Consider the following 25,534-nt stretch of genomic DNA (forward strand, 5'->3'; position numbering starts at 1 on the left):
GGTCCTCGGAGGACAGGGCCCGCTCCGGAGTCTGGGCTGTGGCAGGAGTTCAGAAGCATGTGTGGGGTGCAGAAAAGGCACAGTGGTCCTGCCACCCGCCCCCAGGGCCCCTCTCCCCGCCCCGCAAGCTGGCGTGGCTGCGGCACTCAGAGCAGGGAGGGAGCTCCGCCTTTGCCCCTGAGCGTCAGCGGCACTCAGGCTTGAGACCCCCTCTGTCGAATGTGTGCCACGTGCCCTTCACCATAGTCCGTGGCCCTCTGAGCCTCAGTCTCCCCTTCTGTAAAACAAGAACACAGATGCCTCGCTCCGTCAGCTCTGAGATGCAGACCTGCCCACGTTGGAATCACCGCGAAATCAGAGCGCGTCCTTCGATTGGAGGCATATGAAAATGGCAGCGGGTTTCCTTCCTTCGTAGCACCTGCGATCGTGGTTCATCTGACGGTGGCCCAGGGCTGAGCGCCCCCTCCGTGCAGGTGGAGGAACCGATCCAGGGGGTCTCCAGGGTGGGGTCACGGGCTTTGAGCCGGCCGGGAAAGCAATGGAAGCTTGGAAACTGCTATCGTTGCCTTGTCTCTCAGACCCTAAGATCCAACCCCCTCCCCCACACCCTGTTTTAATGTTTCTGAGTCTGGCTGCATTTTACAATCAGTGGGCGCTCTTCCTAAGAACCTTCTAGTGAATCGACATGGGCTGCAGGGCCAGTGGCGCTCTGGGTTTGAGAAACGACCCGTGCTGCGTTCAGGGTGCTGAACAAAGTCCGGTGCCACGGGCCCCATGCCGCGGAGCAGGTGTGGGGTGAAGTAACACCCGGCCACGCTGACTGCACCCCGGGGTGGGCTCACGGTGTCCGTGGCGCCAGCCTTCCTCACTTCCCGTGGGGTGGGGCTGGTCCTGGGGAGGGACACCGTGCTTCGACCTGCCTTCCCACAGCAGGAAGGGGGCACTCCTCCAGCACCCCCCACGGGGATGGCTGGCAGAGGAGGGACCAGGAGACCCTAGTGGCCCTTCAGTGGGGCCAGCACGCACATCGTCTGGCTGCCCCTGAGACGCCCCTCTGGCTCCCTCAGCACGTGGATGGGGACACACAAGCCCTGGGGAACAGTTGTGACAGCACGACTTGCACCTGGGTAGGGGAGGGGCACGGTCCTTCCAGGTGGCTTTGGGCATTTGCTGTGGACTGAACTGTGTCTCCCCAGAATTCATTCATGGAAACTTGCCCCCAATGTCACGGTGCTAGGAAGCACATTAGGGTTTGATGAGGTCACGAGAGTGGGTTCCCACGATTGCCCTTGTGCCCTTATGAGAACAGACCCCAGAGAGTTCTCTGTCCACGAGAACACACAGAGGGACGTGAGGACACCTCGAGAAGGCGGCCGGCGATCTGTGGGCCAGGAAGCGGGCCTCTGGGAGCTGACCCTGATGACCCTGATCTGGAGTTTCCAGCCTCCTGAGCTGTGAGAAACAAAGGTCTGTCGTTTAATAAATGCCTGTGCTGTGGGGTTTTGTTACGCAGCCTGAGCCCACTGAGACAGTGTTCAGAGTTAAACCCCTCCGGGAAGGGTGGGGAAGGTTGCCTTGGGCCTGAGTGCTCAGAACCCACCCAATAGCCCGCCCCTGACAGTCTTTGCCCCCTGGATGACCAGAGCTGGTCTGCGCACTCAACGGTGGCCATGTGACTTCATGGCCACGCCCCCAGGCCGAGGCCAACAAGTCAACCTGGTCACAGGTGGAGGGGGGCAGGGACCGGTGAGGCTGAGATGGGCTCCACCCCAAGGGCAGCAGGGGACGCCAGGGGCACCCAGCAGAGCAGGAGGGGCACCTGGAAGCATAGGCTGCATGCGGGGGCTCCCCTCGGAGGCGGAGGCAGCACCTTCTGTGGAGAGAGGCCGAGAGAGGCTGAGCTGGTCGGGTGCAGGGTGCAGCGACCCCTTCCAGCCTTGTGTCCCTTGGTGCCCACGCACCCAGGGGTCACCTGCCTCCTTCCCCTTGCATGCCACGAGGCACACCCTGGCTCTCCCCCACCTGTTCCCTGCCGGGCCTCTCCTTCCTGCCTGGATCTCCGCTCTCCTTCCCCCACCACCTCCAGAAAACCTCCCGGGAGGAGCCACCGAGCCTCTCCTCTTTCCCTCCACCACCCTTTCAGTAAAGGCCTCGTCCCTACGTCACCCAGAACACCTTTGTCCAGTCGCTAGGGAGCCATGCCCCCCCCCCCAGGCATCTGTCATTCTTTCCTCCCCACATCTATCCTTCACCTCCGTCCTGTCCTCCTCCAACCTCCAGGTTGCTCCTCTGCCTCCCCCCGCCCCCATTTGCTTCAGTCCAGGGCTCGGGGTGTGGCCAGTCCTCTTCTGTCCCCGTGGCCTCCTGTGGTGACCTCAAGCGGGCCAACCTACCCTCTGAGCCCAGACTCTCACAGCCAACCAGTGGCCTGGCACTTGCCTCAGATGTCACAAGGTCAACAGATCCAAAACAAGCCGGAGTTCCACTCTCACCCCAACCTCCGTCAAGTGCAGCTTCCTGCTTGCAGCTTCTTCTGCGAGAAGACACGACCCCTCCGTCTACGCTCGGGATTTAATCCACCGCATGTCCTACCTTCCAAACACACCCTAAGTCTGACACTGTCACTAACATTGCCACCCAACCCTCACCTGATTCCCACCATCTCTTGGAGGGCTGTGACAGCCTGTCACAGCTTTCCCTCCTGCCCCTAATACACAGCAGCCAGAAGGGCAGAACCACATCTCTACTCAGAATCCTCCGATGGCCACCGTGGCTTTCAGAGCCAGGGGCCCTAATCTGCAGCCTGCCTGGTGAGGCCCCTCCCTGTGTTGTTCTTGGCCGCTTCCCTGGTTCCCTCTCTTCCCCTGGCTAACTCTGCTCCAGCCACACTGGCCTCCTTGCTTTTCTTCGAACGCGCGTGTCCCTTCTACCGCAGGGCCTTTGCACACGCAGTTCCTCTGCCTGGCGTGTGTAGGAGCCAAGTGGCCCGAAAGAATTTGAACTTCCAGGCCAATGACTGTTGCTGACTCATATCCGCTCTGCGACCTACTTCCTTTCTTTTTTGTTTTGGTCACACAGTTCAGAGAAAATGTTGATATGCATAACAATCAAGAATAGCAATGTAAAAACCAGGTCTCCTGTTGAATTAAGCAGAAAGTCACAGGAAGCTTTACTTCCTAGGGCTGCAAAGGTCACCTGGAAAGTCCTAAACTTGGGCACCATAACACGTCTGAATCTGTGTGGATGTCTTGCTAAGTTTCCCAGAGATAAAAATCTCATATTTAAAGGTCAAGGTCAGGGGAGCAGACACTCTGAAGCCCCAGGTGGGGTTTCCAGATGAAGCGCAGGACCCCCAGTTAAACGGAAATTTCCGATAAGCGGCCAGTCGTTTACGAGTCCAAGAACTTCCCGTTAAATTTGCATCTCAGACACGGGGCATTTTCGTTTGCTAAATGTGGCGACCCTGGGGGGGGGGGGGGAGGGGCGGGCCAGCCTGGGGCGGGGCCTGGAGGGCGCCTGGGAGGCGGGGCCGGGCGCTCGGGGGCGGGGCCGGGCGCGCGCGGCGCACGTGACGGCGGTTGCCAGGGTGAAAGGTCAGGCGCGCCGCGGCACTCCCAATATGGCGGCGGCCGGGGCGGCGGCGGCGGCGGCGGCGGCGGCGGCAGCGGCGCGCAGCCCGGGAAGCCCGGCGACGACGGCGGCCCGAGCCCGGCGGCTGCCTCCGCTGCTCGTGCTGCTGGCGGCGGCGGCGGCGGCGGGCCCGGGGGCGGGCGGCGCGGCGCGGCTGTACCGCGCGGGCGAGGACGCCGTGTGGGTGCTGGACAGCGGCAGCGTGCGCGGGGCCACGGCCAACAGCTCGGCCGCGTGGCTCGTGCAATTCTACTCCTCGTGGTGCGGCCACTGCATCGGCTACGCGCCCACCTGGCGGGCCCTGGCCGGGGACGTGCGAGGTGAGGCGCGCCCGCGCGGGACCCCCGACCCCGGCCGGCCGGCCGGGCCCGGCCCCCCCCCCCCCCCCGGGACAGCCCGGCACGTTGGCGGCCTCGAGTCGCAACGGCGAGAAGCCCTCTTCCGGCCCGCACTCCGCAGCTGCGGACCGGGGAGCCCCCCTCCCAGGGTCTTGGGGAAGAGCGTCGGTGCCTCCCCCCAGCCTTTGTCCTAGCTGTTTTCCGACGCACAGCCCGTCTCCGTGCCTCGGAGCCCCCTTCCCTTGAAGTCCTGCGCCGTCACCCTCTTCTGGCCATATGGTGGATGCTCAGAGCGAGCCAGCAACTTAGACGTCCAGATGCCCCGGAGACCTCTGTGGAGGCAAAACAGGACCTTCGGAGCCTGTCATCGGGAGGCGCCTCGTTCCTAGAGGCGCAGCCCGTGGTTGACCTGACTTCCACCGAGCTACATTTTATGTTGTTGGCAGTTTCATCAAGCTGCCAAGTGCTAATCAGTCCCTCGTTACTCGCCTGCCCCGGTGGCAGAGTTGGGGGTGGGGGTGGGGGGCGGGTCTGCGGCTCCCTTCCGCCGGGCTTTTACACGGCATGCGAATCGCTCTGAAGTCCGTGCTGTCCTCAGCGAGAGTGAGGTTTGGCAGGACCCTTGCTGGTGCTCAGCTAACCTCTAATTACATATTTCCGCGGGCCAGAGGATAACAAATTGCTACACTCTCTTCCAGCACTGTTGTTTTTTAAGGCTCCTTTCCTAGTCTGTTGTGATTTTCTCATAACTAAACAGGTTCCCAAACTTCTTAAAAGCCTAAGTAGGGGTTTTGTGCAGAATCGTAAAAGATTGTCTTTAAGATGCATTCTCATATTACCTCGGGGAGTTGGGGCCTTTTGATTCTGAAGGGCCTGTTCTTTGATCTCATGTTTTCTGAAGTCCCAAGTGTTCGGCACTGTGGCCAGAACGGAGGTGGACGGACAAGTCCTTAGTGGGCTTTCTCAAAGCCTTTGCTTTGGGAACAAACAAACTTTCAGAGTGCAGAGAACTTCTCAGTTCTCGTTTGTCACTCAGTGGCAGAAACACAGATGTGTAACTATTCTGTAGTTGAACCAGCGTGTAAGGAGCCTTGAAAATGGCCCCTGGAACTTGGAAGAAAGGTTTCTTCTGGAAATGAAAGTGGCAAAACCCATACCTGATGGTGTGATTCACTCAACCCTTAGCTAAGTGAGGTTATCTTAAAAGGATTGGACGCTGCCCGCGTCGGGCAGGATGAAGGCCTGGGACGGAGGGAGATATGGCTGAAAGTGAAAAGCAGCTGGTCTGAAAGACAGTGGGGACAGCCGCGGGGCACCTGGGCAAAGCATCCCGAGAGCCAAACCGCCGCTGGAGGCAGGGGCCTCGGCACTGGGGAGAGTTCCACATGGGGTCCCCAAAGAGAGGTCACCTGGGGACTTGTTAGAGACGCACCGTCAGTCCCAACCCGGGTCTGCTGGGTCCGAAACCGGGCGTGAGGCCCAGCATCCTGTCAGCACAAGCCCCACAGCTGGAGGATCACCGTTCTCAGGGACACCAGCCCCATGACGCACCTGCAGAGAAGCACCCGTGGCCAGGATACGTGGCATATGGACTCCCCCTCGTGGATGTCCCAGTACACAAGGATTCCCCAGAAAAGGAGTCCATTAACTTTTAAAAAAAAATTTTTTTATGTGTGTTTATTTAAAAAAAAATTTTTAATCTTTATTTATTTTTGAGAGAGAGACAGAGCGTGAGCAGGGGAGGGGCAGAGAGAGAGGGAGACACAGAATCCAAAGCCGCTCCAGGCTCTGAGCTGTCAGCACAGAACCTGACGGAGGTCTCAAACCCGCAACAGTGAGATTACGACCTGAGTTGAAGTTGGATGTTTAATCAACTGAGCTGTCCAGGCATCCCCCTTCCTTTTTTAAATGTTTATTTATTTTTGAGAAAGAGAGAGAGAGAGAGAGAGAGAGAGAGCGCGCGCGCGCGCGCGCACAAGTGAGGGAGGGGCAGAGAGGGAGGGAGACACAGAATCCCAAGCAGGCTCCAGTCTCTGAGCGGTCAGCACAGAACCCGATGCGGGGCTCGAACCCACGAACCATGAGATCATGACCTGAGCTGAAGTCGGACGCTCAACCGACTGAGCCACCCAGGTGCCCTAATGTTTGTTTATTTTAGAGAGTGATATACAGAGCACCCGCGGGGAGGGCAGAGAGAAGGAGACACAGAATTGGAAGCAGGCTCCAGGCTCCCAGCTGTCGGCACTGCATGGAACCTGACTCAGGGCTCCAGCTTGAGGTCGTGACACTTAACCGACTGAGCCACCCAGGTGCCCCTGGAGTTCACTAACTCTTAAGCCTTTGCTTCCTGTGTGATCGACCACAGGGCTCTTTTTGTGACTAATCCTGGCCCGCTCCCAGTGGAACCACTGAGAAGCCGCGGCCGCCCCCAAGGGAAGCAGGTCCCCATTGCCCCCCCATGTCCTGTGTGAACACAGGCTTCACTCCCGTTGTCACCCCTTTGGTGCCGTCAGTCACCTGTGAATTGGGCTGTCCAGTCCCCGGGGCACACGGACCTTGCACTGGGCCCCCATGGGTGCCCCTCCCCACCCCTCTTGAAATAGAGACCATCCAGCTGGCGTTTTTCCCCATCCATTGCTCCCCCCACCCCAGCCTCAACACTGTCTGACTTCTAGAAGGTGGGACAGGCTCTGCTCCCCTGTGAGATCGCCTGGGATGGGGGCAGTGCTGTTTCCCCTGCTGTCCCTCCACCATCACGGGGGGGGGGGGGGGCGGGGGGGCAGCTTCCATTTGCTCAGAAAGGACAAGGCCTGAGAGGTGGTCTGGAGAGGGTGAGGCTCCTCCCCCGCTCTGGAAGCGTCTTCTGCTCAGAGCTGAGGGTACTTTGCTTTCCTGAAGGACTTAGATTGAACTTTGGCAATTAACTGACATTTTCAAGATATTGAAAATAAATGTTTTTCCTTGTAACAAGGCGGCTTAACGAACAAAAGGTCTACCATTGGGTGTAGCCCAGAGTTCCTGCAGTGTTTGTGTGGATCTGGCTTACGCCTGTCACTTCTGAGTCCTTTGTAAGACAAAACCCTGCTGTGTTCCCGGAAATCATTTAGCCCGGAGCTGTGGTGTTAGCGGTTTGTGGTGCCACCTCCTTTTACGGACAGGAGACACCTGCGGCCCCCAGCAGCACCCCACCATCGCGCTGCCTTTGAGGTGTCTCCGTGGAGACCGTGGTCGCTGGAGGAGCGCCCCAGTCGAGGGTCACCGGGGCCTCCCTCTCCCTTCTTACTGGTCTGGAGGAAGCAGGGGCACATTTCCTGTAATGGGTCCTGAAATTCTAGATGAGGCAGGAAGGGGAGGGAGCCTGAGACTCGGTGGGCAGTCACCGACAGCACGCACCTTCTCTTCCCGTCCGTGAGCAGGTGTCGCCCTGGGGCCCAGTGAGGCCGGGTCCTTCACTTTGGGTCGCGCACCTGAGCACCAGGCCGGGTGGCCCCGGGGCCCGTGGCTCTCTGTCCTGGCCGCTCCGGTGTCCGTGCTCTGGCTCGCCCCCCTGCAGCTCCTCACTCACTACCGGGTCTGGTCTCTCTGCCCACCTGGCTAGGCCACAGGCTCCTGGAGATGAGCTGGCGTTCCCCCACGGGCCGCGTTCGTGGGTGGGGGGGGTGACTGAGTGGGGAGGGGTGCTGACGGCGCACTGCCAGCAGGGGTGTGTGAGGCAGGGAGCCCCAGGAGGCACCGTGAGCTCGCCGCCTGAACTCTGGAGAGGGCTGTCCGGGGGCTGGAGGCAGGCAGTGGAGATGCCTGCTCGTGATGGGCCCAGGAAAGGCCGCTGTACCCCCTGCCCCTGCCTGGGCAGCTGTGGTTTCAGCCCAAGGGAGACGCGCCAGGGAGGCCCAGTTTCTGTGATGACCACGGCCAGAGGAGCGCCACCGGGCACCAAGGTCAGCGATGCCAGTGTGAGAACACAGGTCATCAGTGCGGCCCGGAGGACGGGCCGGGGGCTTTTCCTTTCCCCCGAGGCGGGGTCGCCAGGCTTCAGCGGTTTGCCAGGAGATGCGCTGGGCAGGGGGACGGCTGTGTCCCATCGAGCGCTCCGGCCACTGCGCCGAGGGGCGAGGGCGCCATGGGTGGCCCGCCCCACCTCCACTCCCAGAGGAGGCTGAGACGAGCGCCCGACTCTCCAGCCACCTCCAGTGACTTGTAGCTAACGCTTGCTGGCCTCCGCTTGTCAGTATGTGGGCTCAACTTCTACCCAGACCTCTAGACCGAACTTGCCCTTGAACTTGGAGTTTGTCTGAAAAGACCTTGCTCACCCAGGACGGAGCCTGCGCCGGGGAAGAGAGCGTCCTGCGGTGGGTGGACCGTGGGCACCCATGCACCGTCCCCCCCCCCCCCCGCCCCGCCCAGCCTGCACCACGACGGAGAAGCCACGGAACAGCCCTGCGCCTTCCAGAAAAGCCCTCCTCTCGCTCCCTCTTAGACCTTGGAGGTTAATTACTCTGTGCTGTAATCGTTTTCTAGAACCAACCGATGCCGGACTGTAAATCAGACTTCTATGGACATTTTCATGAGAACTTGACCAGTACTGGTGAAAGGCTTAATCCTGAAGGTTAAGTGATAGGGTCCCTTGATAAGTAAACTTGCAATAAATATTAGTTTGCTCTCACAGAGAAGCCTAATTATTTCTCAAGGATTTTTTAAGCCTGTGGTACTGAAAACAGGCTTGTGAGGAGAGCAGAGCAGGACCTGCGTTGCGACCCCCGCCCCCATGCCCCCAGTGGATGCCCCTGGAGGCGCGTGCCTCCCAGCTGGTGCCCTTTACCCCCGCTTTAGGACATTGTCCCCAAAGCAGGCAATTTGCATTCAGTTTAGAGAGTTTCTCTCCTTTGTGTGGTGGGATCCAGACAGGTGGGAGAGGCCAGGAGGAGGGGGGGTACAAGTTGAATGCGGCCAACACCCTGAAGCTAGACCTTTGAGATGCTTTGCATTTTATTTGATAAAACGGACTGTGTCTTTTGTGTTGCCCTGAATGCCTCCATCTGCCCGGGCAGTCTGACTGCGGGTGTCTCTGTAACCGAAATCCTCCCTCATCTGCTTCCCTCAGGAGCCTTCCCGCCTAGCTTAGCCTAGCCTAGCGTGAGCAGCCTTCCTCCCCAAGACAAAGGCCTGGTGAGGCGTCAGCACCTCCTCCCGCCAGGACGGCCAGCCCAGCTTTGAACTGGCCGAGCGGAGTGCTGTGTCGAGGGGCGCTGTGCAGACGCGCTGGTGGCGGGGTGCTGAGGAGCCCGGGCAGGCGGCTGCCCCTGCGCACAGCGCGTGGCACTGTCCTCGGCCCGTCCGTGCTGCCTTGAGCTCCCCGCTCCCTGTGCGAGTAGAGCCTGACGTCTGCCCTGCGTTGACTCTGCACATCGGGACCTGTCCTGAGTTGTGCGTGGCGCTGGCAGGTGCGGAGAAACCGTGAACGACCCTGGGAAGGTCCGAGTGGGGCCCGTGTTCCAGAAGAAGGGGCACTGACGGAAACACAAACAAAATGAGGTTGATTGGAGCTCCTAAGTCCTGGGAAAATAACCAGGATGATGGAATTGGCACGGGGCTGTGGGGGAAGGCCTCGGCTGGCATTCGACACTCAGCAGATGAGGGGCGAGGGGCACGGCCAGTGCCAAGGCCCTGAGACAGGCAGGACGGCAGGTGTCCAGAGGACTGCACGCGGCTGTTGTGGCTCCAGGGTGGGGAGGTGGGGAGGTGCCCGCAGGTGGAAGCCGGCGGCTCCGGGTCCGGAGGCTGGGCGAACCGTGTCCTCGTTCCTGAGCAGCGGGAAAGAAGAGTGGCTTCAAGTAGGGGGTCGTTTGATCTGGTGTCTCCATTAAGAAATCTGCGCCTGCTCCCTGGAGAACCAGGGCCAGCGGCCGACGGGGGTGGCGGTTGGGACGATGCGGGCCAGACTTGGGGTGGTGGGTCTGGGCGGGAAGGAGGACCGTAGTGTTTCGGCAGCGTTGGGGGGGGGGGGGGGGTGGGCGGCGTCTTGGAGCGGGCCCTTCAGCGTTGTAACCAGGTGGTGGCCCGGTTCTGGTCAGACGTGCTGAGTGAGGTGTCTTTCCTTCCGGGAGCAGGGCGGGCACGGGGATTCGTGGCCGCTGTTCCCACGCTCGGCGGATGCCAGTCGCTTTTCCACGGTGAGCTAGTTTTCTTCTAAGTCCTGTCATCAAGGACCGTCTAAAACCTAGAAATGTGAGAAGAGGGCGGGTCTCGCGTCCTCAGTGTCACTGGGGCCTCGCCTCACAGGCTCCCCCGAGGGCTGGCTTTCCCGGGGAACGTGTCTGGGTTTGACGTTGCGTGATGGCTGTAATTAAGGGCTTTGCCTCTGAGGCTACGCGTTGGCTCACAGACCTTCTCTGGTAGAGGAACGGACAGCTTCTGTCCGGAAGAAGAACCCCAAACGCCAGGGTTTTCCTGCCCTGTTGGGCGCTGGAGGGCCCTGTCTCGTAGGCTGGCTGTTCCTGGTGGCCCTGGGCCCGATCCGCGCACCCTGACGGGGCCCTTCGGTACCTGTTCATCCTGTGCTTTTCCGAGTCATGCCTTTAGCTCTTTGAAAACTATGCCCTGACACTGGCCACGGGTGGATTCGCTGTCTAGAGACCTCACTCTGGTGAATTTACCAAGTGCCTTTATCAGCGGTGTCGGAGCAGAGGTTCCTGTGGCCTTACGCTCTCTTGAAGGCCCTGCAAGGCATTTCAGAAGCACCGGGCTTGCCGAGCACCCTGCTTCTCCGGGCGACACTGCGACTCTGGCCCTTTCGCTGTTGTGATGAGAAGAAGCAGTGGGTTGAAAACCTGGTGAAACCAAGGTTTCTCTTTATCTTTTTCATCTTGAAGCCCCCAGCGGTTGTGCCCTATTTCAAAGGGCAGGGTCCACCTCCCGGGTGCCTGGGAAAGTCGAAGGCGCTTGGGAGGCTGAAAAACCAGCGTTGGTGACCTCCGTCTGCACCGCCTCGTTTCTCTGTGGCGGCATCTGCGGCCCAGACCGAGCGTTTCCCACCTGTCTCCCCCTCACTGGGAGAGCAGCCGGCGCCCCTGGGAGGGGGGCCGGCTCCCCCCCGCCTTCCAGGACACAGCGGGTGGAGGACCCAGGGGCCTCTTTCGGTCACGTTCCGGGAGGTCGAGCCTGGGGCACCAAGTGGAGACAGCAAGTGGGCAGGGGTTGCCCGCAGCCTGGGCTGGGTGAGGCCCGCGGGCAGAGGCCCGGGGGGGCTTGACCTGCTGAGTCAGAGCCCTCCACCCTGGCCCTCACCCTCGGCGCCTTTGACAGAGAATGTGGCTACTCTGCCCGTGACCTGTGCCCGGTTCCTCCAGAGTCTCTGAGGCCAGAGGTCGTGGCCGAAAGTGAACATCCGACTGGCCGTGGGTCTCGGGCTGGGCGGGGGCGCCCCATCTACCCAGAATCCGTGTGCTGGGCTGCGGACAGACCGCGGAGGAGCCGTCTCAACCTCTCTCGCTGGAGCTGCCGGAGCCCCAAGGAAGGCTGCCTCCCGGGTGTCACGAGACACCGAGAGGGGGGAGGCACGCACTCTGTGGTCTCTCTGACACCGGGACCCTGTGCTGCTGCCATGGTGACGCCGTCGGTCACTCACCACCTGCAGGGGTTTCTGGGTTCCCTGTGCGCGTCAGTGCCACCTGGGACAAAGGACAGGCTCCCAACACCTGCAGCTTCTCAGGGACTGGCCCTACCGCTGACTCTGGAGCTGTTTGCATGGCCGCCCTCCCTGCCGCCTGCTGCTCTCCACCCAGAGCTGTCTCCCCTCCCCTCCTCTCCCCTCCCCTCCCCTCCCCTCCCCTCCCCTCCCCTCCCCTCCCCTCCCCTCCCAGGCGGTCCCCAGTGTCCCGTAGGATGGCAGTGCCCGGGGTCGTCGGGAGTTCGCCGCTGCTCTGCTGGCCGTGGTGAGCGCTCGGAGCACATTCTAGTAGCAGACGCTTCCCAGCTGGGAGCGGGATGTGGCCGTTAGCCCGTCTGTCCTCGCGGCCCCCTTAGCGGGTCACTCCCTGGCCTCTGTCTTACAGGTGCGGCAGCTGAGTTACAGACACTGGTAAGTTGTCCAGAGTCTCCAAACCTGGTAAGAGGCAGGGCAGCACGTGGGCTGCGCATCTGCCTCCGGACGGGGTCCCCATGTGGTGTGGCACGCCGCTGCTGAGACAGGCCAGGCCTCTCGGGGGCACCCGGAGGGCCAATGGGAACGAGCTCAGTAAAGGGCGCGGAGGCCAGGACCCGCCGGGACGCGACTGACTGGGAACCTGGGCGCCTGTGCAGCGCGGCTGCTGGGGGCAGGTGGCGGTGAGGTGCACCGGGGCGACGGGACCGGCAGAAAGCGCTTGTCTGGACTGTGGCTGGTTGAGAAGGGCCCCGCTCCCGGGACCCTGGGGGCCGTTGGGGGCCGTTCAGGGCCGTGGCCCGGTCCCGGCTGGCTGCCACCCTCGGAGCCCTGCTCGAGCCTGGATGGCTCCCGGGGTGCTTCTGCATGCCGCTCCCGCCCCGGCACAGCCGGCCCCGGCCTGCCCTGACGCCCTCGCCTGCTTCTCCACCCCGGTGTCCCCCCCCCCCCCCCCCCATCAGGCAGGAAAGATTCCCTGCCTTCCCGGGATGGTGCGTCGTCAGCGCCGAGCCGGGAGAGTTGGTCTGCCAGTCGTGCGTGGCTCGCCCTGCGTGGAGCTCGTTGGAAAAGCAGAGCTCGGGGGAAACGTGTCACGAGTGTCCTGGAGAGGAAGGGGCCTGGGAGGTGAGGACCGTAAGCCGCCTGGTACTTGCTGTGCCTCCCTAGTTACTACCTCGAGGTCAGAGGATGGCTCCGCTCAGGCGCAGAGGGCTCCTCATGGCCGGGGCAGCCAGGAGGCCAGGGCGAGGGGGGCAGACGCCGGGCGCCCCTCACTTGCCCCTGGGGCCTTTGAGCTTGGTTCCGTCATCTGTGGAGGGGGAGTGGTGACAGTCTCATCCCAGGCTGGGATGTGAGGCTTAGCTGGGACGGCAGGGACCAGAGCGCTTTTAGAGCACTGAGTGCGGGACGAGGCGCCAGAGGTGATCCGGCCTCCTCGGGCTGGGGCTCCGCACCCTCCCGACACGGTTCCTGCCCATGGGGATACGGCCACCGTTGGAGGGAGAGGCCGTGGGAAATGTGCTGGGAATGCGAGGAGAGGTCGTTTTTCCAAAGAATGGGTTTTCTGTGCATTTAAGAAGGAAGCACGCCGTGTGCAGGGGCTCCCTGAAGAGGTGGGCGCCGTTGGTTCCTCCCACGCGTGACCGCGTGGGGTCAGAGGAGTGGGAGGGGCGGGTGGGAACAGGGAGTGTCTCCTGTCTGCGGGCGGTAGGGTAGAGGGAGGAGACTGTTGTGGGAAGACACCCACAGCACGTTGAGGAACTTGCCGGTCGGTGGACACCTGTCTCATGTGCTCTGCGTGCCTGTGACAGTGGGTGACGGGCAGCTGGTTCTGAACCCTGGGCGGATTCCTCAGCCTCTCTGACCCCCAGCCGCCTCTTCTGTGACGTCCTGCCTGTTTCACAGAGAGACTTCCGTGGTGGATGACGTGGTAAGAAAGCATGAGGCTCTGTGTAGTTTACTTTGTTCTGGAAGCAAGGCTGGTGGGGAGCTTTTCTTGTCGTGTTGACTGTGCTTGGGCAGGGAATCAGGGAAGGCCTCTCTATGGAGGTGACGTTTGTGTTGAAGTGGACAATAAAGCAGCAAGTGCAGATCAGAGGCAAGTGTGCTGCACTCAAGGAAGAGCAGGTGCAAAGGTCCTGGGGCAGGAGTGTGCTCAGACCCGTCTGTGGCTTGAGGGGAGGAGCGAATGAGGGAGAGGAGGGTACAGGTCAGCTGATGAAATGTGCCACGAAGTGCTCCCTCGGGAAGGTCCCGGGGACACACAGGAAGTGGTCTCGCCTGCAGACCCTATGCCTTGCTGGGGGCTGGGCACCCTCCGGGCCCCTTCCAGCCAAGGTTGGAATTGAAGGAGTCACGTAGTTCAGTGCTAAGAAAGGACGTGCTCCTCCTTACGGCGGAACAACCAGCAGATACCGGGGTGGGGGAGCGTGAAGTCTACTGGAAGGCAGAGCAGCTGGAGTCGGTAGCACAGGAGGCCTGGTGGGGACGCCGCCCAGGAACACGGGCTGTGTCCTTCGTGCTGAGAGCCGGCCGTGCGCACGTGACGGGGCCAGGGTCCTCCGGGCCGGCTGCTGCGTCCCAGGGTCCCAGGGTCCCAGGGTCCCAGGGCTGGGGGGCTGCGGAGGCGGGCAAGGGACCGGGGGCAGTTTCGAGGCCTCGCTCTGGTCTGGGCCAGCAGACTGAGCCCGGGAGCAGGTGCTGCGAGCCTGACAGGCCTGTGTTCCCCAGGGTTCAACGCCTGGAGTCTTGCCTTTGGGGTTACAGAGCTGTTGGGTGCGGGGCTCACAGCCGTTCCTACCAGCCCCGCGTGAAGTCTGCGTGTTCGCGTGGTCTCTCGGTCTCTCGTGCTGTGGGACACTCAGGAGGGTTGTGAAAATGTCGGCACCACCGTGGCCTTGGGTCCGATTTTGCTTCGCGTCATTGTCACCTGCCGCGTCGTGACCCGTGGCGGCTGCTCTGTGGGGTGCTGTGTGCAGCCTCTTCACGCTGAGGACTCCAGGAGGGTGGGAACTGAGCAGGGGACACAGAGCCAGCAGAGCGCGGGTGCACGGGACACAGTCTCCGCATCCTGGAGGCCCGACTGGGTGTGTTTGCTTTTGCCCATAAGACGCACCTAGTGGGGAAAATGTGAAGAACGAGGACGTCGGACCGAGTCCCGCCGTGAAACCAGACCGTAGTGAGCGTCTCGGAGCGCATTCTTAGCGTCGTTTTTCTGTTTCTGGTCCGGCTTGATTATTCGTCGGGATTATATCCAATGCTCAGTGCTGGCCTTCGGGGCAGTTTTTCATGTTCCTACATACCTTTTCTGGGTAGCGGGTGCTTTTCCTTTCTTTAAGCATGAAATGAAAGCACATCATGGAAATTGCGTTTGTGAGGCCAGAAAGAGGCAGCAAATAGGAGGCGCTTTGGCAAGATGGATGGGAACAGAAGCAAAGATGACAGGCTGGGAAGGGCTCCCCCCACAGGGCCGCTGGAGGGCGGGGGGCCTCGTGGGCGGCGGGGGGCCACGCGTGGAGGGAGCCCGCGCTGAGCCCTGCGCGTTGGGCCATCTGCCGCACTAATTGGATGAGAGTATTAACTGTTCGTCCTGAGTTCCGTGTAATTCGAGACTCCGGAAAGATGTGGCCTGTGATTCGGGAAGGTCCCGTGACTCTCGTTCCCATCCACGGCCTCGGGACCGGAGTTGGTTTCAGGGGAGCCACGTAAGCGGAACAGGACTTGGCCATCGATTGCGAAAGGCGGCTGTGGTTTTTTCCACTCTGTCCTCTGCGTTGTGTCAATACTGGTAAACCTTGGGCACCTGGGGGGCTCGGTCGGCTGAGTGTCCGACTCTTGACTTCGGCTCAGGTCGTGGTCTTAAGGTTCACGGGTTTGAGCTCCGAGTCGGGCTCTGTGCTGACTGCGCGGAGCCTGCTTGGGGTTCGCTCTCGCCCTCTCTCTGCCCCTCCGCCACCCCCCACGTGTGCGCGCTGTCTCTCTCTCTGTCAAAGTAAAGAAACTAAAAAAATACGTACTGGTAAATCTTTTTTATAACTGTGGGGGAGACAAGTGTGTATTTTTTTTTTAAAGTCAAGGAGAGTTTTAATCCTCTGCCACTTCTTTTTTTTTTTTTTTTAATGTTTATTTATTTCTGAGACAGAGCTTGAGCGGAGGAGGGGCAGAGAGAGAGGGAGACACAGGATCTGAAGCAGGCTCCAGGCTCTGAGCGGTCAGCACAGAGCCCGACGCGGGGCTCGAACTCACAGACCGCGAGATCGTGACCTGAGCCCAAGTCGGTCGCTCCACCGACCGAGCCCCCCAGGAGCCCCAAAAGGTGTGTATTTTTAAGTACAAGTGGCATTCTCGCTCCTTCCGGGCATATTGCTAATGTAACCTCTGAAGTTTAGGGTCATAGTTAGAATCCAGAAAAAACCTGTGACATGATTTGTAACCAGGTCCCTGGTTCAGGCCAGTGGTGTCACATCCGAACACGAGGCAGCAAAGAGCCCGGTCAGTGTCTCGGGGACGGCCGTGCGTCCCCACTGAGAAGTCATTGGACTGCAGGACACCGTGAGGGGGACCGGCCCATCCCCCAGGGCAGCCAGTGTGTGGGGCGCCTGGGTCTCCACCTGGGCTTTGTCTCCTCGCGACCTACATGCAGCCTCCTCAGGAGCCAGTGGGCGGGTGCTTGGCTGTATAACCGGAACCCTAGGGAAAGGGATCAAATGTTTGTGTTTTTTCTTTTTTTTAATTTATTTTTAAGTTTATTTATTTTGAGAGAGAGAGAGCACGTGAGCACTGGGGAGGGGCAGAGAAAGAGGGAGAAAGGGAGAACCCCAAGCAGGCTCTGCACTTTCAGGACAGAGCCTGATGTGGGGCTCGAACTCACGAACCGCAAGATCGTGACCTGAGCTGAAACCAAGAGTCAGATGCTTAACCAACTGAGCCGCCCAGGTGCCCCAGCATCAAATGTCTCAAAGAGAGAACCTCACTTTTTGGAGGATGTCGAAGTTGTGCCTTTGAGGCTGGTGACCACTGGGCCCAGCCGAGCACCTGTCTCCCTGTGTGTACCTCGCCTCAGGGTCGCCATGAGCTAGGTTCCTCTGTACAGCCGTGTCCCGCCCATAAGCGAAGCAGGGATGAGATGGGGCACCCCGTCTGGCTGCAGCCCTCAGGGGTTCATGCGTTCAGCGGGCCATCAGTAGGAAGGAGGGCGGCCAGAGGTCCCCCGCCTCCTGGTGGGACCGTGCGTCGCCACCTAGGAAGCCGTCTCCCCAAAGGTGTGCAGGTTTCAGAAGATCCAGGGGGAGGGGGTGCAGCCACACAGCCCGATGGTGGGACCGCAGGACAGAGGACCTTCAATGGGGTCTTCAACGAGGGTGTGCGGGGTTCGCGGAGCAGTGGGTGGGACACCCGCCACTCGGAGGCGCCCCGTCAGACTCTCACGGGGCAAAGGGAGCAGTTAGGGAGCCGTGAGCCCGGAGTAGAGCGTGTGTCTGTGTGACTCGGGGTGGCCGGGGCCACTGCTGGCCATGACCCGGCAGCGGGGCCTGGCGGGAGCAGATGGCCGTCGATGCTGAGCTGAGGGTTGTGGCGTTGCCGTGGCGTCACCTCGGTGGCATTCACGTGCAGGACTTTCCGTAACACAACCATTAGAGACGGGCAGATCCAGATGTACGGCCGCTCGTGCTCTGCTCCCAGAACCGGCGACGGGAAAGGGGGAAGCGGCCGGTCCGGCGCTGGGGGCCTGTCTCTCACTGGAGCGCGTGCCTGGGAGTGTTGGCACGAAACGTCCCGGACCCGGTCTGCGTCATCCGCTCGTGCACCTGCTGCCTCTGTGCGTCTGGGATGTGCCCGGTTAGGAGCGGGAGCGGTTTGCCGCGTGGTCGGGGACGGTGTCCGCGCGGATGCGGGCCAGACCGCCACACCGAAGGTCGCGTTCCTGCTTTTCAGACTGGGCTGCTGCCATCCGGGTCGCCGCCCTGGACTGCGCGGAGGAGGAGAATCACGAGGTGTGCCGAGCCTACGACGTCCACTTCTATCCCACCTTCCGGGTGAGCACCGCCCTGCCTTCCGTGGGCGGGCCGGCTCTCTGCCCGCCCTCTGTCCTCCCTCCCCGCGATCGCGATCACCGTGGGGGAAGCCGCGGCACTCTGGCAGGCGCGGGCGTGTGGCTTCAGCTGAGAGGAGCTCGTGTTGGCCCGGGGCCCCCTCTTGTGCTCCGCCCCTTGTGGGTTGTGCACACGCACGCAGGCACGCACGCCCCGGGCCCCCACTGGCGCCCCGCGGGAACGGGGGAGGCGGGGTCTGCCGACCCGGTGGGCATGGGGGTGCTCGGGAGCTGCCGTCACAGCTCGGGGGGCAGGTCTCTCCACCCCCTCGCGTCCGTGTCCAGCCGGGCCTTTCCCGCCTGCACGGGGCCGGGCCAGGTTGTCCCAGTGACGCCTGGAGAGCGGCCAGCGGGTGGCCCCACGGGCGGGTCGCCCCACAGGCGGGTCTTACCCGTTTCTTCCACTGGGGGCGGAGGGCGAAGGGATCCCTTGGAGGTGTGACGGGGCGTGGCCCTTGCCGGCACGCGAGTGGGAGTGCGTGGGGAGGTATTTACTGCCCAGAAGACTCGCGGTGCCTTCAGAAGTCCCCTCCGAGGGAGCTTTGTGTCCCCTCCCCTCCCGCTCGGCCCTCGAGCCCTGTGCCCTGTGTGGCCTGGCGCCCCCGCCCCATCGCGTCTCGTGAGCCCTGCGGAGCACGTCCCCTGCGCTCTCGCCTGTTTCGTTTTGTTCCGGCTGCACGTGCACAGCGTCGCGCTGGGTGTGAGCCGGGCCTTGTCTCTTGTGAACAGGGTGCGGCCCAGAGCACCCCCATTGCCGGGTGTGGCGGAGGCTCGTCGGCCTTAGTCACCTGGGAACGTGCCCGCCCCCACCCCGGGTGCCGGTGGCACTGCTGGCACTCGGCCTGTTCCGGGCGAGGCTGCTGGGAGCGCTCGCTCGTGTCTGACCCATGACCACGGCCACGTCTTCTGTTCACGGGCCCTGTGTCCCTCCTTCTTCTTCTTCCTTTTTATTTATTTTTTACTTTTTTAATATTTATTTTTGAGAGAGCACGAGCAGGGGAGGGGCAGAGAGAGAGGGGGAGAGAGAGGATCCCAAGCCGGCTGCGCGCTGTGAGTGCAGAGCCTGATGTGGGGCTCGAACCCATGAAACCGTGAGATCGTGACCTGAGCCGAACGGAGTCGGACACTCAGCTGACTGAGCCACCCAGGCGCCCGATACTAACCTTTTTTGTTCCAGTTGTGAGAACTGGAAATGTCTTCACCCGGTTTGTGACGGTCTTCTCACTGTCTTTGGTGTCTCTCTTAGTAAAAGAGCTTTTCTTCTGCTCAGAGAGCATCTGGCACTCTCCTGTAAGTCCTTTGTGTCTTAGAGCGTTAGAGCCAACTCTCAGGATGCGCGTTTGGTTCCACGAGTCAGGGAAAGTGCCTGTTGAGCCCTCTGGCCTCTAGCCCCGTTGGGTCAGAGAATGTAAACAGCAGAACTGTGGTCAGTGCTCACCCCACACAGGGTGAGTCTGGTCGGAAACACTGACATCCACAGACACACATAGAAACGTGTGGTTTGCTATCGCTTAACGTCATCTCAAGCAGATGGACTGAAGCTTTCTTTAAAATGATGGTCGCTCTCCAGGGACGCCTGGGTGGCTCAGTCGGTTAGGCGACCGACTTCGCCCCAGGTCACGATCTCACGGTCCGTGGGTCCGAGCCCCGCATCGGGCCCTGTGCTGTCAGCGCAGAGCCTGGAGCCTGTTTCCGGTTCTGTGTCTCCCTCTCTCTCTGCCCCCACCCTGCTCTCGTTCTGTCTCTCTCAAAAATGAATAAATGTTAAAAAAGAAAATTTTTTTTTTTAAAGCTAATGGTCATTCCCTTGCTTAAATATTTGCGCAGACACCAGATGAGGCTCTTTCTTACTTGTCCTGTTTTTCTTCTTAGTATTTCAAGGCATTTACAAAGGAGTTTGTAACTGGAGAAAATTTTAAAGGTAAGGACGTAAGCTTTCTATTTCACTCTCTCAGCATCACTGCCTAAAGCCGTTAAAGCGGGGGTGGTTTCAGGGCACAGCGAGCCCCTGCTGGGGTCTGCTGCCCGTCCCCCCTCCCCCCACTCCGACACCCCCTCCCTGCCCCAACACACCGCATCGGTCCTGTCCGACCTGCCTTTCCTTGGAGGTTCCAACGTGCATCGTGTCAGCGAGAATTCCCTGCTTTGCCTTGGCCAATTCGGTGGTGGGGTTTTTGGTTGTTATTCACTTTTTTATTCACAAGGCATTTGGAGAAGCACACAGATCACACAGATGCTCACCTCGCGCGTTTTATGACACAGCCGCCCAGGTAGCCAGCGCCCAGGTCAGGCTCCAGCACGTGACTGGCCCGTCCCCGGGCGGCAGCGGCTCACGACAGAGGTCACTGTGCCCGTTGGGAGCGTGGCGTAGGTGGGGCTGAGGCACGCCTGGCCGCTTCGCCTCCACGCTGCGGGTGGGGGATTCGCCCCTGTTGCCCATCGGCTCCCACACGGGTCTCCGTGCCGTCTCCTGATGTGCGAGCCCCCCGCGGTCTCTGGGCGGCCGCCGGCGAGCCCCTCTGCGCGCCCTGGGGGGCCCTGGGGTGGGCGGCGGTGATGCGGCGTGGTTCCCCACAGGGCCCGACCGAGAGCTACAGACGGTGAGGCGGACGATGATCGACTTCCTGCAGAACCACACGGACGGACACAGGCCCCCTGCCTGCCCGCCTCTGGGCCCCGTCCGGTGCGTACTTGTGCGTAAACGGGGGCGTTGGGGGTCGAGAGTAATTGTGCAGAGTGCGGGTCTGCACAAGTGACGCGGGCCCTGGCACACGACGGCCCACTCACTGCTCTTGAAGGCACTGAAAGCCTCTTTTTTCTCCTAACTAAAAGGCCCAGTGACATCCTTTCGCTCCTGGACAGCCGCGATGGCCGTTACGTGGCGATCCTGTTCGAGAGCAACAGCTCCTATGTTGGACGGGAGGTAACTGCGTCTGTCGCGTCTGTGTCTTTCCCCGTGGCACCTCGTGGTGTGATCCGGCCGCTCTGGGAATGCCCGTGGCCTCTGCTCGGTGCTGTTCCCGTTCTTCCTTGTTGATTCCTGGAATGCAGGCGCGGCATTGCCCAGCACGGTGGCGGATTTACGGGCTGCCGGGAGGGCGGCCCCTCCGCACCCGTTCCCAGGGCACGCTGCCTTTTTCCTTGAGGCCCTTTATTTGTTATGCGCTGCCATCAAGATTTTTTCTTGGCTGTGTCGTGCACGCCCACTTGTTTTCCCAAACCCAAGACTCTAAAACGTCATTCCTGTCGTGGACCTTTTCTGCTCGGGTCTCTCACGCGCGGCTCTGAAGCCTTCGCCGCTGGCCCCAGACACAGGGGGAGTGGGGGGGGGGATGACAGGAAACCCTCACCTCCCAGCCGTGCCCCCCGCCCCCCCCCCCCCCCCCCCCACTCCATGAGCTCTGGAAACGGGGCGGGAGACCACGTGCTCCCCGCGGGAGCTCCCATTGACATACACTCGGGCCAAGGCTGCGGATGTTAGCGATCGCCCGCCTCGCCGCCCCTCCTCCCCGTGCCCTCCGAGTCTGGTGGCGACACGACTCGATGCCACCTTCTCTGGGCCGGCTGGGACTCCCGGTGGGGGGGCCGGAGCAGCCACTGGCCGCCGCACAGCATCCTCGTGTGCCGCCCCCACGCCGTCCCCAGGCTGCCTCTCTCACCGGCGCTCTTAGGCTCCCCCACATCCCGCACGCAGGCCCAAGCGGGGACCACCCTCTGGGGCAGGCGGCCCGGCCTCTCCCCAGAGGGCCGCCCGCCGCTGGGCTCGAGCGTGGCCAGCTCCAGCAGACGCACGCGCTCACCGGAGTCCGGTGACTGCCGCACTGCGTGAAGCGCCCCGTTCAGGACACGCTGGTTCTGTGGCTGAGAGGCCAGGGATGCCGCTTCTGCACCTGATTGTGGTGGCACATGCCAGGCCCGAGGGGCACCTTTCACGCCGTCCGGCCCCTGAGATGCCCCCCTGGGGTCCTTCTGCTGCCACATCCCCGTCGCCGTGCCTTCGGCCTGAGCAGGATGGGACAGGGGCAGGTCGAGGGAGGGACCGGCCCGCCGGAAGCCTGCCGGCACTTCAGGGGGCCGACCGCGGCCGGGCCGCCGTCCCGGGATGAGGTTGGCCTCCTGGTGCGCGGCCCCCTGTGTCGAGGGAAGCTCCGGGCCGGGGCCGCGGCCCCGTCTCCCTAAGTGGGGGTGAGTGTGCTCGTCCCCTGGACGCCACTCCTGTGGAGGACGTGCTGGCCCAGGAAGCCCAGGGCGAGTTCTCTGGCAGACGTTTTCTTTAGAGTCCGTGAGCTTGCTGAGCGGGGCTGCCCTGCCCTGCGAGCGCAGTGCAAATGAAGATGAGCCTGGCTCAGAGAGCAGATAAATACGGATTTATTCTACATGAGGTTGTTGGTGATTTCTGCGCTCACGCTGCCTTCGTACTTGGTCAAGGCGACGTTTCCTGAGACGCGGCCATCCACAGCCCGGTGACGCTATCTCCTCCTTGCCCAGGTGATCCTAGACCTGCTTCCGTACGAGAACATCGTGGTGAAGAGAGCGCTGGACACAGACAAAGCCTTCCTGGAGAAACTTGGGGTCTCTTCCGTTCCCTCCTGTTACTTGATTTACCCAAACGGGTCACATGGGTTAATTAACATGTAAGTGTGGTCCGGCTTCAGGAGCGTTTGTGACGCCAGGTGGGATCTGGGGAACCCTTCCAAGCGTGGGGGCCTCCCCTGGGCAAGTTGCCACGCACTCCTCGCGGCTGTGACCACGGAGCCCATCCGCACGCCGTCTGCCTGCACCGGGCCCACTGAGCCACAGACGGCCTCAGGCGGGGTCGGGAAGGTCACAGGTGAGCAGCCGAGCCGATTCCAGGGGCCTGTGGTGGCCTCCCCGGCCCCAGCCTCCTGTGGGTGTGGGTGCCGAGGACCTGCCGGACCCCACCCAGCCTGTGCTGACCGAGCGGGTCCCACGGGGTCTCCGTGGGCCGCTTCCTCCGCCCCAGGGCTCCGGGTTCAGCTTCTGAGAGGCGGCCTCCCCGGAGCCTCAAACCCCAGGGCCTTGGGTGTGCTTCTGTTCTCAATAACCGGAAGTCAGGGAGGGACGGCGGCCTCTGTGGAGCGGGTCATCTGCTGTCAGGCTCCGTGAGCGAGGTCCTCGGGCCGCTCCAAGCACCCGGGCCCGCACACCGGGGGCTCCGGCCTGCGGCGGGGGCAGCCAGGGCCAGGCCCACAGCAGATGTCGCCCTCGACAGGCTTTCCCTCAACAAAATGCCATTTTTTCTTTTGAAGAAAAACGCTCGTTTTGTATGAAAGCGTCACCTGTACGACTCGTTCGTGTCGAATGACTTGGGTGTTTTACCTTCTCTCTTTGGGAACGAGAATGAGCCCTCGATGCTGTTGATGACCCACAGCCACTGTGGAGATGTCCTAACAGCCGTGACGCGTCCCCGGAGCGCATGCTCCTCCCCGTCCGTCGAGGGGCCCCACGGCCCCTGCTGCCCCCCCGCCGCCCTGACTCCCAGGTGCCCCACTCAGAGGGCGTGCGGAAAACCCTCCCAGCTGGAGTCAAGCTGGTGCTGGCCGCTGCTCAGACCAGCCTTGCAGACTGTCCAGATGTCCCCACTGAACAGAAATGAATCGTCACACTGCAGCTACAACCCGGTCATCTGTGGCTCTGTCTTCTCCGGGAGTGCCAGCTCCCCCACACCCTGGCATAGCCACCATCCTGGCCCTCCCCCCTCAGTCCCTGCTTCAGAGGCCCAGAGAGCGGGCGGGCTGGGAGGTCCAGGCCACATGCCTGCATCTCGGAAGGAGAGCCCTTCTCGAGGCGCGGGGGAGGGGGGCCGCACAGGGGACTGGGTGCCCTAGTGCACAGCTCAGACACCTGCGGGTTGGCCAGGCCGGGAGGCACCCTGGCTCCGAGCCCACACCTTGTCCCCTTTCTCGCAGCGGAAAGCCTCTCCGGTCGTTTTTTTCCTCTTACTTGAAGTCGTTGCCAGATGTGAGGAAAAAACTGCTTTCGGTGCCTGAAAGACCCAACAAAGCAGAAACTCCAGAAATCGTGGTTTGGAGAGAATTTGACAGGCAGGTATTTCTCTCGGACCTGAGCTGCCCAGGGGCACGCGTGGGTGCGGGCCCGGTGCAGACACGGAGGGCTGCGGGCTGCGGGGCTCCTTTGCAGGCGGGATTCAGCGGAAGCACACCCCCTGAGCCGCCAGCTGTGCGGGAACGACCGATGTCGGCCTGTGGGGAGCGGGGGTCCCCGCGGGCTGGGCGCGAGGAGGGGGAGCGTTGGGCACAAGGGACGTGTCCTGACCCGACCAAACGCTGTCTCCCCTCAGGTCAAAGCTGTACACGGCTGACCTAGAGTCAGGGCTACACTACTTGCTGAGGGTCGAGCTGGCCGCCCACAAGTCCCTGGCGGGGGCCGAGCTACGGACGCTCAAGGACTTCGTCACTGTCCTCGCCAAGGTGCGTGGTGCCTGACCCGGGCCGCGGGGGGCCGGGCTCCGTGCCCGGGGATCCGCGGGGAGTGACACTGGCCTCAGCGGGGGGACTGCTCTTTCCTCCCGCTGCACGCGCCTGCCGGGTGCCCACCCAGTTCCGGGCCCCCAGACGTGACGGGGCCTCAGAAGGGGCCGGGACCGCGACGCGCCCGACAGGAGGCACTTTCGGGGGGCCGGTGGTGCTCAGGCAGGGAGGCAGGGCAGGCTGAGAGGAGAGAGGCTGCGGGGCCTGGGCGGGGAGGCCGCTCAGGAGCCATCCCTGTGTGCGGAGTGGGCCCCAGCGGCCGGGACCCGGAGCCGTGGTGGTGCACGTGTCAGCGGCCGCTGGGAGGTGAGGGGCCGTGCTGCCGGGACTCTTCGCTCCGGGGCAGAGAATCCAGGGCCTCCTGTCTCTTCCTTGGGTCAGAGCCTCGGGAAGCGGGAGGGCATCCCTCTCCCCTGCGGGGGCGCCTGGGGCCCCTCTGCTCTCTCACCTTGGGAGGGCTTCTGGCACAGTGGCCTGGGGACAGAGCCCTTTGCTCCCGCATCTGGTGCCCAGCTCGCCTGTTGTCTAGAAGGTCAGGAAGCTTAGTTTTGAAGGACTTCTCTCGGGGTGCCCGGCTGGCTCGGTGGAGCACGTGACCCTGAGTTCGAGCCCTGTGCTGGGCGTAGAGATGACTGAAAAGTGAAGTCTTTAAAAATAAAAAAAATCAAGGACTCTTCCTGCTAAACGTCAGGTGCTCGGGACAGTGGTTCCTGGTCGACACTGTCGTAGACGCGGTTTGCTTGTGTCGTACGACTTCTGGGGTAAAACCGTAGGAGGCGGAGTCGATGGTGGACGGGACGGTGAGCCGCACAGCGGGTCTCCAAGACCAGACGGAGGCTGTGTAGACGGGCCTGTGCCCCGCTGTGCCGATCAGAGTTCAGAGGCCGCGCCGGCCTCCTTCGCTTTCAGTGAGTCACAAACGGGCTGACTCCTCACCCGCCACCTCCTCTGTGTCCTCGGCGTCAGGGAGGGGTAGAGCTCCACAGCCCAGGAGGATCACAGATTACCCGGGCCGGTTCCTCTAAAGCTCGCCGAAAGCGGCAGTCCAGCGCTGGCGAGTTGGGAGCGGCACGTTGTCACCGGCGCAGGAAGTGGGGTTTTGCAGCCTGAACTGTCCTGTCCCTGCTGCAGCAAGTTTCCGCTCAGGTTTCTGAGCCAGTGGCCGCCTTTGTTTCGCACGCTTAGCAGGCGACACGTAGGGCAGGGCTGCACCACGGGGGTGGCCGAGCCGGTGGGCAAGGTGCAGGAGTCCGGGCGGGCGAGCCTGTGGGCCAGAAGCCTCTGCCTGCGGCCCCTCCCGTCCCCTGCTCTGTGTTCTGGGAGC

The 25,534-nt window shown here is 62.1% G+C and overlaps 1 protein-coding gene across 1 annotated transcript in view; it reads left to right on the forward strand.

Moving 5' to 3' along the window:
* Positions 1-3,547: 3,547 nt before the first annotated feature.
* Positions 3,548-25,534, forward strand: part of QSOX2 (quiescin sulfhydryl oxidase 2) — a gene marked incomplete at its 5' end in the record, with an annotated part of 30,458 nt that continues 8,471 nt past the window's right edge. The window contains 8 exons of the mRNA XM_027051794.2: positions 3,548-3,950; positions 17,542-17,642; positions 19,571-19,619; positions 20,276-20,381; positions 20,531-20,621; positions 22,187-22,332; positions 23,629-23,763; positions 24,021-24,150. Of these exons, the coding sequence (XP_026907595.2) occupies positions 3,548-3,950; positions 17,542-17,642; positions 19,571-19,619; positions 20,276-20,381; positions 20,531-20,621; positions 22,187-22,332; positions 23,629-23,763; positions 24,021-24,150 (1,161 nt within the window). The remainder of the gene's footprint in view (positions 3,951-17,541; positions 17,643-19,570; positions 19,620-20,275; positions 20,382-20,530; positions 20,622-22,186; positions 22,333-23,628; positions 23,764-24,020; positions 24,151-25,534) is intronic.

The sequence above is a fragment of the Acinonyx jubatus genome, chromosome D4 (assembly GCF_027475565.1).
Source record: "Acinonyx jubatus isolate Ajub_Pintada_27869175 chromosome D4, VMU_Ajub_asm_v1.0, whole genome shotgun sequence".
Lineage (NCBI taxonomy): Eukaryota > Metazoa > Chordata > Mammalia > Carnivora > Felidae > Acinonyx > Acinonyx jubatus.